Source organism: Takifugu flavidus, chromosome 20, assembly GCF_003711565.1.
Source record: "Takifugu flavidus isolate HTHZ2018 chromosome 20, ASM371156v2, whole genome shotgun sequence".
Lineage (NCBI taxonomy): Eukaryota > Metazoa > Chordata > Actinopteri > Tetraodontiformes > Tetraodontidae > Takifugu > Takifugu flavidus.
This window is the reverse complement of record NC_079539.1, coordinates 4,211,816-4,225,223: the sequence shown is the minus strand read 5'-3', so window position 1 is coordinate 4,225,223 and position 13,408 is coordinate 4,211,816. Positions and strand designations below refer to the sequence as shown.

Genomic DNA, 13,408 nt, shown 5'->3' with positions numbered 1-13,408 from the left:
ATTCCCAAACCTCGACTCCCAAGGCATCACCTTGGAAACACCAGGTTTTCCATGCCTCCGTGCTGCTGTCGCACAAGTCTTTGTGTCGTTTCCAACAAGCTATTGGACGTTTACACGACACACATCTTTCATCTGCAGACGTCCTCCTCAGCGCTGACATTTGGGCTCCTTAACGGAGCTTCTCGGCACTATTTTCCACTTTAATGGGGAACACAATCGGACTGGAGGTGCGTCGGGCAGCTGCAAATGAGGCTGCAGTTATTTCATCATGAAAACGGCTCCTTTATGACTTCATTGTGACCGATTTCTCTCGCCGACGTGCTCTCAGCCGACATCATTAATGAGGAAAGTCACCATATTACCCTGATTTCATGGATGAATGAGGTGTTTTTAATGGAAGGCAGCTGCCCTGCTGCAGGTACTGCGTGCTCCTGTAGACACACACACACACACACACACACACACACACACACACACACACACACACCTGCCAGAACCTGGGGGGGGGGGGGGGGGGCACATAATATGAAGGAAAAACAGCCATTGTAATTGAGTTATTGGGGGCACCGACATTTTTAGTGACAGATTGTGAATCTTTACGCTAACTAAGCTCATTATGAAGTTCAGAAATTGGCACATTTTATGTTACTGTTGGATTTTTTTTATTTCCTCCTGCAAAGCTAGCTAAGACAGCATTGCGAAACAATTAAGATGGCATCGTCACCGTCTACCTGACAGGATTGCTAATTAGATGCTAGCTAGACGCATGCGGACGTGTTTTATGAATCACAAAGCTACATGTCACCGTTATCCATGTTGTGTTATGTTCACTGTCTTTTGACAAGAAATGGCTAAACAATACCCGAATATTATCATATTGTTTTGATTTAATTATATAAAGAAACATTTAGCAACAATACACATTACATTTGCTTTGCTTATGTGATGCGAAGTGGTTAAGCTAAATCCTCACACAGCTTCCACTGGGTGGGAAAAACTCCCTAAACTACCCCTTCCGCACAGCTACAGCGACCCAGATGTTGTCCCAGTACAACCAACATTAAACGCATCACGCGCAAAAGACAGAGTAAAAAAAAAGCTTTCCAAAGTTTTTTTTTTTTTTTTCCGACCATCGTTGGGATCGCACACGGAAATTAAATAGGGTAAAAAATTCAACGTTGACATGGAAACACTAGAGACGTAAACACCAAACTGTGTTTGTTAAATCCCCATTGAACCTGACAGAGGGGAAAAACGTTAATTAAGCCAGGCCGATTAAGAAATAAAGAGTTCAAGGTTAAACGGATGCGTCAGCGTGGAGGATCGCTCAGACACACCTGAGCCCCGGGAAAGAAAATCAACAGGATTCTACAGCCCATAATAGCCTCCGGCAGGGCTTCTATTCATCGACATATGCACTTAACTCCCTACAAAACACGGAACAGGGGCGTAAAAGGTCCAGTTGATGTTGACCTGGACAGGTGAGACGCGTCACACCTCGAGCGGAAACCGTGGGAGGAGAGTCAAAGTGTGCGGCTCCGCCGATTGGCCGCCGTCGGTGGCGTTTAGCCTCTGGCCGCCTCGGCGGATGGGCAGGCCCGGGGCAGGTTGGAGGCGATGTCCCGGAGACTGTCCCGCTCCTCTCTGATGTCCTGCAGGTCCTGATCGATGAGGGACATCTGGCTCCGCTGCTCCTCGGCTGCCAGGTGCAGCTTCTGGATTTTCCGGCCCAGGTGGGGGCTCTCCACGCTGCCGCGGAGCATGCGGAGGCGCCGCGCCGTCTCGTTCAGGATGCGGTCGAAGCGCTCCAGTGGGACGCTTTCATCTGAGAAGGAGAAAGTTCTGGGTCGCCATGACGATGATGAAACGAGTAAACACTGCCTGCTCGTTAGTCGCCATTTCCGCGCGAAATGAGGCATTAAAACCCAAAAAGCTCCTCTCTCGTCTGATCTAAATGTTAACAAAGATTTATGAATTTCATACTTACTAAAAATTAAAAAAAAGCTAAACTTACCGATCTTGTTTATTAGCTGAGTCAGCGTGTCAGAGTAGGCCGCTAGCTCGAGCCTGGCGGCTTCCATGTCCTCCTTTACGGCGCCCAGGGACACCTCGGGCTGAAAAACAGGAAGTTAGCGTTACCGCACACAGGAAGTCCGGCTCCTGGGCCGTGGCTCTGTGGTTCTGTCCAGCACCTCTGTGATCTGGGAGTGTGCAGCACCAGTTAGCGCCTCCTGCTCCACCAGCCGCTGTAGAGCAGAGTCGATGTGGGAGCCGAGGTGTGCGGACGCCGTCCTGGCGTGCTTGGCCTGGGTCAGGACGTCTTTGGACTCCTGCCAAGGAAACGGAACCATCCAGAACGTTTGGCGCTGCCTAGAAATGCTGGACGGATGTGCAACAAATACGCACTTTGGCCACCGCGTCCGCCGTTTCTGCCGCTTCCTTGGCGACCTTCCGCGAGACGCTGGAGTTTTCCGCCGCAGGTTCCAGCATCTCCTGGATGTGGGAGACCCTCTTCTCGATGGACGCCAGGATCTTGTTCTCCAGGGGCCTCTCCTTCTTCAACGCGCTCTGTGTCTGGGCCCGCCGACGGGGCCACTCGCTCACCATGTCTGAAAAATCCGTCATTTTCCCTCAGATCTGACGAAGCCACACTGAAATTCTCCGTTTTTTAACCTTTCCTCCATTGGGGTCGCGGCTCTGGAGGCGACCCATGTGGCTCAACAACACGGAGCGGCGAGCAGGAGACATGAGCCGCTCACCTTCCAGCTGCCTGCGCAGCAGCATCGCCTCCGACTCCACGTCCTTCCCCTCCACCACCGATGCCAGAGCGACGACCTTCGCCTCGTGGGTTCGAGCTTGCAGCTTGTGGAAGAGAAGAAATGTGACGGCTAACAGACAGCGAGCTTATACAAGCCGAGTCCAGACCCGCAACAACAGCGAGGCATTAGGACGGATCTCTCATCTCTGGTCCTGGACACGCTTTTAGAGCCACAACCAAAAAACCCCACAAGCTGCTGCAAACCCGAACGCCTCACCTCGCTCGCCACATCGAGGACCTCCTCCTTGTCCCTGGCAGCCTGCTCCAGAGGCCTCCTCTCCTCCTCCATCTGCACCAAGAGCTCGTCCCTGGCCTGGAGGCGCAGGTGCAGCTCCGCCGTTTGCCGCAGCAGCTCGTCGGCCCGCTGGAAACAGACGGGCAGATTCAGCGCCGCTTTTAAAAGGATCCCATTTAGTTTGATCGCTTACGCAACAGATTCCGCTTTCACATGGACTTTTAAAGCGGCCAAATTGGCCAATTTCCGCATGGCTTCGCGGTTTATCTGCTCGGAGCTAACGCGGCGGTTAATCCCGTCCTCTCAGATCTCCGCGTTCCCCACTGAGCAGCGGATCCTGCCAGGATTCCTCTCCGCTTGCCAAATATGGAAGTGGAAGAATAAATAACTGCCCACTCTCAGCAAAATGGGCCATACCTGTGTTCCTATTTCAGCCTCGTTTATGGATTTTTTTTTATTTTTTCGCAAACGTGCATGAATCCTCTCAACACTTAAACCTCGCAGATGGCGCTCCGGACTGACCCCCCTGGTGTTGTTCGTGTGTCCGGTTCGGTTCGTCTGGTCCGGAATGGCCTCTGTCGGGAGCAACCGATGCAAGGAGGACGTGACGTTGGCGAGGGCGCGCCGCAGCGCCGCGGCCTCGGCCTCCAGGGTCAGCTGCTCGGCTACGGCGGCGTCCGTCTGCTCCGCGAGCGTCTCCGTCTGCTCCTGCATCTCTGCGATGCTGAGAGGAGAAAAGAGGGGGAGAGAAGACGTGAATAGGGACAGAAAGAGGGAGGAAAGACGGGTTCAAACCAAGCGAGGCGGATTCTGGGCCTCGACATCACCTCGCCGCTCAGTTTTAGTATATTTGCGATCTTTAATGTAACTGCAGGAGGAAACGAGACTTTTAGCCACAGCAGTTGAGATTATAGAGACTGCCGGGACGAAGGTCTGCGTTGTGCTGATGTGGCATCTTTGTGGTTCCATCGCGTGATTGGCTGTTACGTTCCAAGGAATTTCTCAGGTGATCTCTGCTGACAAACAGTCGGAGCACCAATCAGACTCCAGGAGAGGTGGATGAAACACCCACGACTGAGCCGCCGGCTCTCGCAGGGCTCACCTGCTGCTCAGAACCAGGGCGACACAAGGAACCTTTCCGAGCATTCGCTCCGTGCCTCACAGTGGGAAACGCCGTCTCCTGGCAACATCTGCTCCACACCTGGGAGTCAAACTGTCCACCACTGTGCCTCAGGGACTGCTGGCCACCCCCAGCACCGGCTGGGCTGATGGAGGGGCTGTGACCTCAAGCCTTTAGAGGGGCCCAACTTGCTGCAGCACAAATCTCCTGGATGGATTTAAGGAGGATCCAAGAGGAGCCAAGGCCCCTGGGTCGAGGCAGAAAGTCCCCCTCTCTCCATGGCTTTAAAGCCGCGGTGACTCCCACTTTGGGAAAATGGGAAACTATTCATTTTTGTATGAGGAATCCAAAAATGCACCTTTTTCACCTGCAATAATAGATATAAAAACATCTGACTTCTTTTGTGAAATTCACCATCTTTTACTGAATAACTTCATTATTTGTCAGTAATAATTATCCCTGTGGGAATAAAGCTCTTCGCTGGAAACAAAACAACTAAAGTCTTAGTAATTGTCTTAAATTTACTGTTTCTCTAAAGACACGTGGCTTCAGGCCAGCTTGTATGCGAGTGGTGTGGCCCTCGGAGCTTTGACACGTCTGAGCTGGAGGACTCAGAGTTTCACCCTCTGCAAAGCCACAAATATGAAATTAATTTAATATCAGTCAGCTGTTAGCGACAAGTAGGATATTTAGCTGGTCTGCCAATAAACCGCATCCAATCTGCTTAAGTCGTGAGGACGCGTGTGTGGAAAATGCAATTTTGAGCTGAGCATCAGCGCATAAGCTGTGTACAAGATTGCAGCTGTGTCTCAGCGGTGACGCCCCCCCCACCCCCCCACCCCGCAGAGCTCCGGAGATGAACAACCCTCTCCTGAACTGAGCTGACTGCTGTTAGAAAGGGGGGGTAATCAATGTGGAGCCGCTCGCCCCGCCGCTCCCTCTCGTCGTGGCCACCGGAGGGCTTTTTCCCCCCTTTGCACCGTTCTGTGGAGCGTTGGGGATAATCCTCGGAGCAATCGCACGCTAGGAGATGTGGCGCTGCATCAGAGAAGGCAATAAGCTCACAGAGAAGGTTCCCAAATGCCGATGTGCCTTCAGAGGCCTCTGAGGAGGGGGCGCTGAACTGTAGACGCGACAATGACGTAGCTGTGGAGCTGCTGCAGAGCTTCGGAAGGACTCGGAATGCCCTCAAATGAAGGTCTTTTCCTCACCGCTCCGTGAGGTTCCCGATGTACTCCTCTGTGGAGTTGTCCTGCAGCAGACCCATCAGGAGACCCAAGGCCTGCTTGGAGGCGTTCACGGCGCTGCCGGCCACGACTCCGATGTGCTCCGCCGTGTCCCTGCGACTGCAAAAGAAATAAAACAAACAAGACAAAATGAAACGATGCTGCACTGGGGGGAAGGGGGGGGGGGGGGGGGGGGGGTTAACACACCGTTAGAGCTGCCTGAGGAGAGACGGAATGGATTTTGGCATCGACGGCTTCCCCTCACCGCCGCCGCCGTCCACATTTCTGTAACTACCACATAATAGCGGCGTGGACTCGGAGCGGCCGAGGGCATCGATTCACAGCCGCCCAACAACGGCGTGAGCAAATAGGTGAACGAGAGGAGGCAGGAAGGGACGAGCTTGAACAGGCAGAGGCGTGTAGTGTTTAGTGGTGGAGTGGTTTCAGCCCCCCCCAACCTCGCTGCGCTTTATTTAGCTGTAAAATAAAACATGAAAGGAGCTCCTGGAGCCAATATGTGGTCTGTTCGATCCAGCCACTGTGCAGCTCATGAGCTCGCTGTGATCTCCTGGCCCGGTGACGGAACATTCTGAACGCCGCGTCCCTCCGTTTCCTGCCCCCGACCCCGACTCGTGACCACGTGGACTCACCTTTGCAACAGGACTTGTGACTCATTGACCATCGTGTTCCACTGGTTGGGTTCTGAGCCCATCTCGAAAGGAATGACCTACGAGGGCGACAGAGGGGGAAACGCAGCAAATATTAGCATCGACGTAGCGCCGCTTCAACACAGTGAGCGCCGAAGAACGTCCTCCAGCTTCCAAAAGAGGTCAGCTGTTTCCTTCCCTTTGCAAATATTCAACCGTTCTATAAAACTTCTACGTGCATACATTTTTAATAAAGGCCTGTGGGGGGGGGGAGAACTCTCAAAACAACAACTCCAGCTAAAAGTTTTGTCCTGATAAATGTTGCACTGTACTCAATCCCACCCCGAGTCACGCTTAATTTAAGAAAATGCAAAACAGTGAATTAACAATTGACACGCTTGCATTCCCCCCTCTGCGTATCAGAAATGCTCTGTTTATTAAACTAAAATTAAATGGCTTCTGGTCACGATAAGGTTTTAAGTGGAGCCTGTCGGTGCTCCAAAGGAGGAGCCGTAGATCGGCCAAACGAGCCGCCTGAACCTAAATAACATGGCGGCGGCTCCTGTAATAGCTTCCCGGGAGCGAGGAGCCTCACAGTGGGCGGGAAACAAGCTGATCGTTTTAGCGTCCATCAAACATCCATTTTGGAGGCGTACGTTTGGCATTCCGAGGGGGCGTGGAACTGCAGCAGGAGGTGAGAAATCTTGTTTTGCTTTAGGGGGAAGCTATTAACGGACGCTCCGGACAGATGGAGAACCGCACGTGGGTAACAGAGCAGAAACAATAAGGGCCTACCATGTTATCCAGGTCCAGTGTGGCCTGCTGTAGCTGCTTCTGAGCCCGTCTGATTACGAGCGCAGCCTCTGTGAAGCTCTGACACACGCCCTCAGCTTTCCCGCTCGCCTCGCTCCTCGTGCTCCCTCCCTCCGTCTCGGTGAGGCTGCAGTTCAAAGCGGACGTAACGCCGTGCAGCTGAGCTACGAGTCTGCCAGTCGAAGCTTCCAGCGAGGAAAATTGCTTTATGAAGGCCTCCCGTGCCTCTGAAATAACACAAGAGCAAATAAATGCGGCGCTAAGCCCCTCGCAGTTTCCCACTTTCCATTTCTGTTGTTTCACAGATATTCCAGAAGATCTCTGGCTCGGTTTCAACACTTCACGCTTCTCCAGTTCGGTCCAGGCTTGTCCGTCACTTATGTGATGAGCTGGCCCCTCCAGTGGCGAGCACCCCCCCACCCCCGTCTAAACGTGCGTGGCAGGTAGTCACGGCCGTGCGTTTCAATGTGAGGCCGTTGGACTGGCGTGATGGCGACCGCTGCCGTCCTAATAAACTGTGGCTCGGAGACATGAACGGGGATTAAGTCGGTCACACGGTGCCGTGTTCTATATTGTTCTGATTTGTCTCCATTTGGCCTGCGCAGCTGAGCCTGTAAGCCCGCTCCTCCCCGGAGATAATGACAATATATCAGCATTGTGCTCCTAATTGGCACAGGGCTGCATTGTTGCGCCCCCCCACCATGATTTAATAGCTTTGTTGTTTTCTAACAAGCCATTTTACATTTCGTCGCCTGTTTCCGGGCATCTTGGACGGCCACCGGGGGCGGGGGGTGTGACACAGCAGGGGGGTTTAGCCCGGTTTGGGTACCTTGAAAGGCCAGGAAATCCTCCAGAGCGTTGGGAAGACTCTCCTCCCTCTGCTGCTCGGCCGCGGGACGCCTGGGATAGGGCAGGTGCCTCCCGGATCGGCTCCGGCAGTCGAAGCGAGCCAAAAGATTCTCCAAATCCTGGAGCCGATTCCGCAGCTTTTCCGCCTGTAACGGCAACGAGATTTATTCGGGGGGTGGGGGGCAAAGAACTCAGCATGAAACACAGGGCTGCACGTACACACACCAGAGGGGGGAAACGAAGGCACCCAGATGTGTGTTTAGTTATTCAAGCGTGAGGATGGAGATAGAACTTTGATTTTAGGTACAGCGAATCCTCAAAATGTAGTATTGCAACAAAGGCAATGAATAAATGAATATTAACCACGGGCTAAGGATAAAACATGATTTTCCCCCGCCTGCGAGCAATTCAGGACCGACTAAGATTAGATGTCCGAGAGGACGCCGCAGCGCGCGGCGATGTTTCTCGACTCCAACGCTAAATTGTGCAGACGGGAGGAAATCCACCTCTGAATCAGGATACAGGTTGTTGGTTTTTATTTCCATGCTGTTTATGAGCTCCCAGTATAGAAGGGAGTGTAAATGGGATATATGTCAACACGTGGATGCTGGTAACAACCCTGAAGGGACAGAGAGATGAGGGAGAGGAGGAGGAGGAGGAGGAGGAGAGGTGAACGTTTGATTCAACACTGAACCGCTTTCTTTGTGGGCTCACCTGCTTCTGGACCAGCCCGTAGCAGACTGGGCATTCCTCACACTGGTGCGTGGCCCTGTTGTGGAAATAGTTCAACTCACATTTGTCACACTTATAGCCCACGAAGCCTCGGCGACAGCGGCAGGTGCCGTTGTTGTGACACTGCATGGAAACAGAGCCCATTGGGTCACAGTTACAGGCTGGGAGAGGACAGAAGGGGTGGGGGGGAGTCAAGGTCACCTTTGGGTGAGTTAAAGAGTTCGAGAATGAGAAGGACTGAGGCAGACTGCCGTACCTCTGCAACCCCGCGATGAAAACCCAAAGAAACCCGTCCGGCAGGTGTGGCAGAGTCTCCCCTCCACCCCAGCGCGGCACACACACTGTCCCGTGATGGGGTGGCACGCCGGGGACGACGAGCCCACTGGATTGCACTGGCATCTGTGGAAGGGAAGGAACAGAGCAGTAGTTTCAGCTTTGGAAAGCTGGGATCCTGTTTGAAAGGGAAAAAGAAGGGGGGGGCGATCACCTCTCGCATCCGACACCAGGCTGGAGGTTGAAGAAACCGACCTCGCAGGAAGCGCAGACGCGTCCCGTCACGCGAGCGAGGCAGCGGCAGCGGCCAGTCTGAGGGTGGCATTCGCTCACATCCCCAGAGGTTCCGGCAGGATGACAGCTGCATGCTGAGGACAGAAACATCTGTTATGAATGCAAAATTACAAGATCACAGCGTTAAAACTGTTCTGAGAATAAAAGCCTCTCCGGAGAAACTCTTTCAATCAAATCTCCCAATTTGCTCCTCCCCATTTGGCTTCTGATTTGGAGGCCGACACCAGTCATATCTAAACCTCGGCTGAGCCGTCAAGTCTGGACGAACGCACGACGCCGCGCCTTCGTTTAAAAGGAAGCTGAATGGGATTCCTGTGATGGGAGTCTAACAGGTGTCTGCTTTAGAGAGGAAAGACGACAACGATGGGAAGCTTGTCGCTAATGTTGCTATTCTGGAAATCATTTCAACGAGCGTGAAATGCAGCAATCGGAGCGTTCTTTTGTGACGCTCCTCTGGCCCACTTACGGCTAATGTCTGATGTCATTCTAATGATGCGGATGCATAATTGTCTCCATCAAACGTTTGGAGATAACGGCGTTTGCTCAGCTCTCGCCCACCCTCAACCGTAGCTCTTAAACTAAGCTACGGTCCCTCATCGCTCACGTTTGCATTTTTTCCCGGCTGTGGGATCCAGGGCGTCGCCGTAAAACCCCCGCTGGCAGCGTTCGCAGTGGTGGCCCTCCGTGTGGCCCAGGCATTTCAGGCACCGCCCGCTCGCGTGGTCGCACACTCCCAGCGCGTTCGGGTCCACGTTGCCGTTGCAGTCGCACCTCTCGCACGGACGAGCCGCCCCGGATCGTCCGAGGGGGTCACCATGGTAACCGTCTTCACACAGCTGACAGCGCATCCCTACACACACCCCCCCAAGACAAAAAGGGAAGGAAGAGGGCAGGAATTAGTCTCAGAGGTCATCCCTGAGCCAACCAACAAGCCTGTAAGGAGTAAAATAGAACTTTAGGTCCCAAAACTGTCTGGAGGGCTCATTGTGGGTCCAACATTCATGCAACAGCCACACACTGTCCTCTCTGTCTGGTTCCATAGACCCGATCACCATGGGAACTATTAGCTTCCCTCCTCAGCAGCTAATCTCCCATTAACCTTGCGGACCCGATGAGTTGATCCCGCCGCATGGATGCAGATGCGGATGTATAGAGAGATAAATGAGCCGTGATGGTTTCACCTGTCTGTCCCCGAGGGCAGTTGGTACAGACCACCTGTCCCGTCGACACAATTTGGGCACAGCTGCTTTGGTCCGGGCAGGGGCAAGGCTGACAATCCCCAGGCATGCCAATCAAGGCGTTTCCATAGTAACCCTCCAGGCAGCGCTCACAGGCCTTGCCCGCTGTGAAGTCGGAGCAGTTGCACACGCCTGAAACAAAGATTCAGACAGAGAGAGATTGGTTTCATCCTCCCGCAAATGAAGGAGCCCATCTTTGCTTTTCAATCATCTAATCTGACCAAAGGGGGTGAAAATCTTTCCTCTGCCAACAGAGGGCGCTGTGATTCCAACTATATTATTAGCCAATCTATACTCCACTTTCTACCATACCCCCCCCTCCAAGAAAAAATATATATAAACACATTTCCCACAGTCCACTGTAGAGAGTAGAAGACTAAATTGACCCTAAATGTAACTGCTTTGGGAAATATAAGGGCCGAATGCAGTCTGGAAGACTTTGAGGAAGAAAAGCAATTCTTCCAACAATTGAGAGATTACTGCATCTGTGAGGAACCCAGAAATACACGCGTATATATATTTTGTCATTCTGAGGCTTCAGGATCAGAACTGGCGTGTCGAAGAACGTGCACCCCAGGATTTCTGCCCGCTGAAGTAGAGGATTTGTGCCTCACACGGCTGGACAAAAACAACATTTGAGAGCAAATCAATGTTCTGCTCCTGCAGTCCAGTGACCTGCAGAGACCCTGACATCAGAGACACTTTAACCCCCCCAATTTGGCACAAAAGCAACATCTCAGAGCGATTTAAAGTTATTGCTTTGGTGTTCTTATTTCCTTTAAAAAGAAAGGAGAGTAGAAAGCAGCTTTGTGGTGCTCAGAGTTAAATTTATAAAAACACGCCGGGATTCGCGGAAGTTTTATCAGCACTTATGCATTAAAGTGTAACAAAATAACAGCTGCCTTCCGCTCTCCACTGCTGCATGAAGGCGTTTAGCATGCCAAGCGCACGCCGCTGTTTGCTTTAGCATTCGCTGGGAGTCGGCATATCGGAGAAGTTGCACTCATTTGAATCATCTTTAAAAATGTAGAAATTCCTCAGAAACGACTTAATGGGCCGATAACGGTAATTGCACTGATTTTCCGGAGAGCGCGGGCGCGCTCTGGCGCGGTGAATAATCCGCGGCCGCGCGGCTCGTTAAAATTTCCCATCGCTCCCTGGCAACCCACGGAGCGACGTCACCGTGCGTTCTGAAATCACCCCCGCGCTGCCAAATATTGAAGCAAGGAAACGCTCGCCTCAAGTGAAACCCAGACGGGTGTTCCGAGATAACAACCGCGATTTGATCATCTAACCATTAGGAAGAACATTCATCGCGTAGCTGAGTGAAGAGCAGGCCGCGGGCGAGAAATCATTAGTTCCTGCTAAAGGTGAGCTGAATAATGCATGACATCCAAGCATGAAACTTTAAAGTCGTTTAAACAGCGCGCTCGGCGTTTAGTGCGCGTGGAGAGGGGAGTGGGTCCTGGGTTCCAGGGGGTGTGACGGCGCCATCGATGGGGCGCGGTGTCGCTGCCTAATGAGCCATTAGGGAGCGCAAAGGCAGCAGGGAGTTTAGCAGCAGTGGTTTTACTGCGTGTGAAGATGACTGAGCATCATTGGAGGCAGCAGAACCAGCGAGGGGCTGCTGGTGATCCGCTGCTGCAAAACCCCCAGCGACCACTGCCCCCCCCACCCCCACCCCTACCCCTAAACACTCTTATTGTGCACGTGGATGGAGGCTGACAGATCCAACCTGCTCCACATCTGTCAGGTGGCTTCTGCTGATCTGCTCTGATGGCAACAAGTAGCTCTTGACAGGAAAGCAGGGGGCCTTCAAGTCCCCTCCCGCCCACCCCCATCTCCAAAATCTGACCGCAGCTCCAGGAGAGGGAAGACTGGAGGGCGGCATCGTCGGCGTTTCCTCCCGTTTTATATTTGTGCCTTCTTCAGTGTTCCTTACTTCCTTAGTGCTATTGAAATGATATTGTTCTGGTAAAAGCATAAATGATGGATGCAGGCAGAAAAGTGGAGAAAACAATCAGAAATGGAATCCAAATGAGGCGGTTTTTAGAGAGCAGAGTGCACTTCTGTTATTATATCCCTCTCCTCCTCCCTGAAACACATTTATTTATCGGGAAAATTCACTTTTCTGGAGATCATCTCTGTGTTGCCCCGGGAGGTCGTCGTGTGGGGTCTTTGCTGGCACGTGAACTGCGTCATGTGCGGCTGCCTCAGTTGTGCAACAGAACATTTGTGTTAGAATGCTAAAAAAAGGACATTTTCTTCCCTTTGTCAGTGAATGCAACACAGCTTTCAAAACATCCCTGACTTCCAGGAGGATGTTGATGCTAAAAAGCCTCCAAGCAAAGGAAATCCACTTATGAATGCATGTAAACACACTTCTAATGAAAGCTGGAAAGAGCAGCGGGGATAGAATAGAAGGTAAAGTCCTGTCTGCAGAAAAGCTTGTTTCCAGGCACAAGGATGGACTTGGTATTCCATCCAGGCAGCACGGAACATTCACAATACTGAAAACTAAGGACATTTTCTCTCATAAAGTCACTATGGAAAATAAATTCGCCACGTCGGCCCTCGTTCACCAAGAACCACAGTGGTAGCTAACGCACCAATTCCCTCCTGAATAATTTGAATCATTCGTTTCCCCTCCAGTGCTTGTTTCCTCCCTCTGGCGGTGAGGACAATTGCGTACTGTACTGATAACGGTCACATAATGTCAGTTTTGCAATTTAATTAATGAAGCCAGAAATGATTTCATAAATTCAAATGCTCTTTTTTTTAAAATAAAGCACCAAAATGCCACGGCCGCCTGTAACCACCTAAATTGAATGCATAAACAGCATGACCTGCAGACCTCAATAGATTGAGGTCGTTTTCTGCGGGGGAGGTGGGGGGTTCCTGTCTGCAGCACATGTGGAGCCAGGGAAAAGGCTTATTCCCACTTTTCCATCATTTCCAGCACCTGGAAAAGGCTGTTTGAAGACCCTCTGTCCTGGAAATAGGCTTAGACAGGACAGTAGGTCAGCTTGTTGCATCTTATTTTGTGCTTGTGATGCTATAAAACTGACAAAAAGCTGTTCTATTTCATGACCGACAACTTGAGTCCCCCCGCCCCCAACTTCAAAATAAATGTGGGACACCAATAGTAATAAACTTTGATTCC

General features: G+C 51.9%; 1 protein-coding gene across 5 annotated transcripts in view; it reads right to left on the bottom strand.

The window, feature by feature from the left end:
* Positions 1–638: 638 nt before the first annotated feature.
* The window catches only part of lamc3 (laminin, gamma 3), a 55,072-nt gene continuing 42,302 nt past the window's right edge, over positions 639–13,408 (bottom strand). For all 5 annotated transcript variants that reach the window (XM_057018528.1, XM_057018529.1, XM_057018532.1 and 2 more), the window contains 16 exons: positions 10,189–10,377; positions 9,612–9,857; positions 8,928–9,081; positions 8,697–8,839; positions 8,423–8,601; positions 7,689–7,854; positions 6,842–7,086; positions 6,050–6,126; positions 5,385–5,519; positions 3,576–3,777; positions 3,036–3,182; positions 2,760–2,862; positions 2,407–2,609; positions 2,193–2,330; positions 2,015–2,114; positions 639–1,825 (listed from right to left, as the gene is read on the bottom strand). In XM_057018528.1, the coding sequence (XP_056874508.1) occupies positions 1,566–1,825; positions 2,015–2,114; positions 2,193–2,330; positions 2,407–2,609; positions 2,760–2,862; positions 3,036–3,182; positions 3,576–3,777; positions 5,385–5,519; positions 6,050–6,126; positions 6,842–7,086; positions 7,689–7,854; positions 8,423–8,601; positions 8,697–8,839; positions 8,928–9,081; positions 9,612–9,857; positions 10,189–10,377 (2,687 nt within the window). In that variant the 3' untranslated portion in view covers positions 639–1,565. The remainder of the gene's footprint in view (positions 1,826–2,014; positions 2,115–2,192; positions 2,331–2,406; positions 2,610–2,759; positions 2,863–3,035; positions 3,183–3,575; positions 3,778–5,384; positions 5,520–6,049; positions 6,127–6,841; positions 7,087–7,688; positions 7,855–8,422; positions 8,602–8,696; positions 8,840–8,927; positions 9,082–9,611; positions 9,858–10,188; positions 10,378–13,408) is intronic.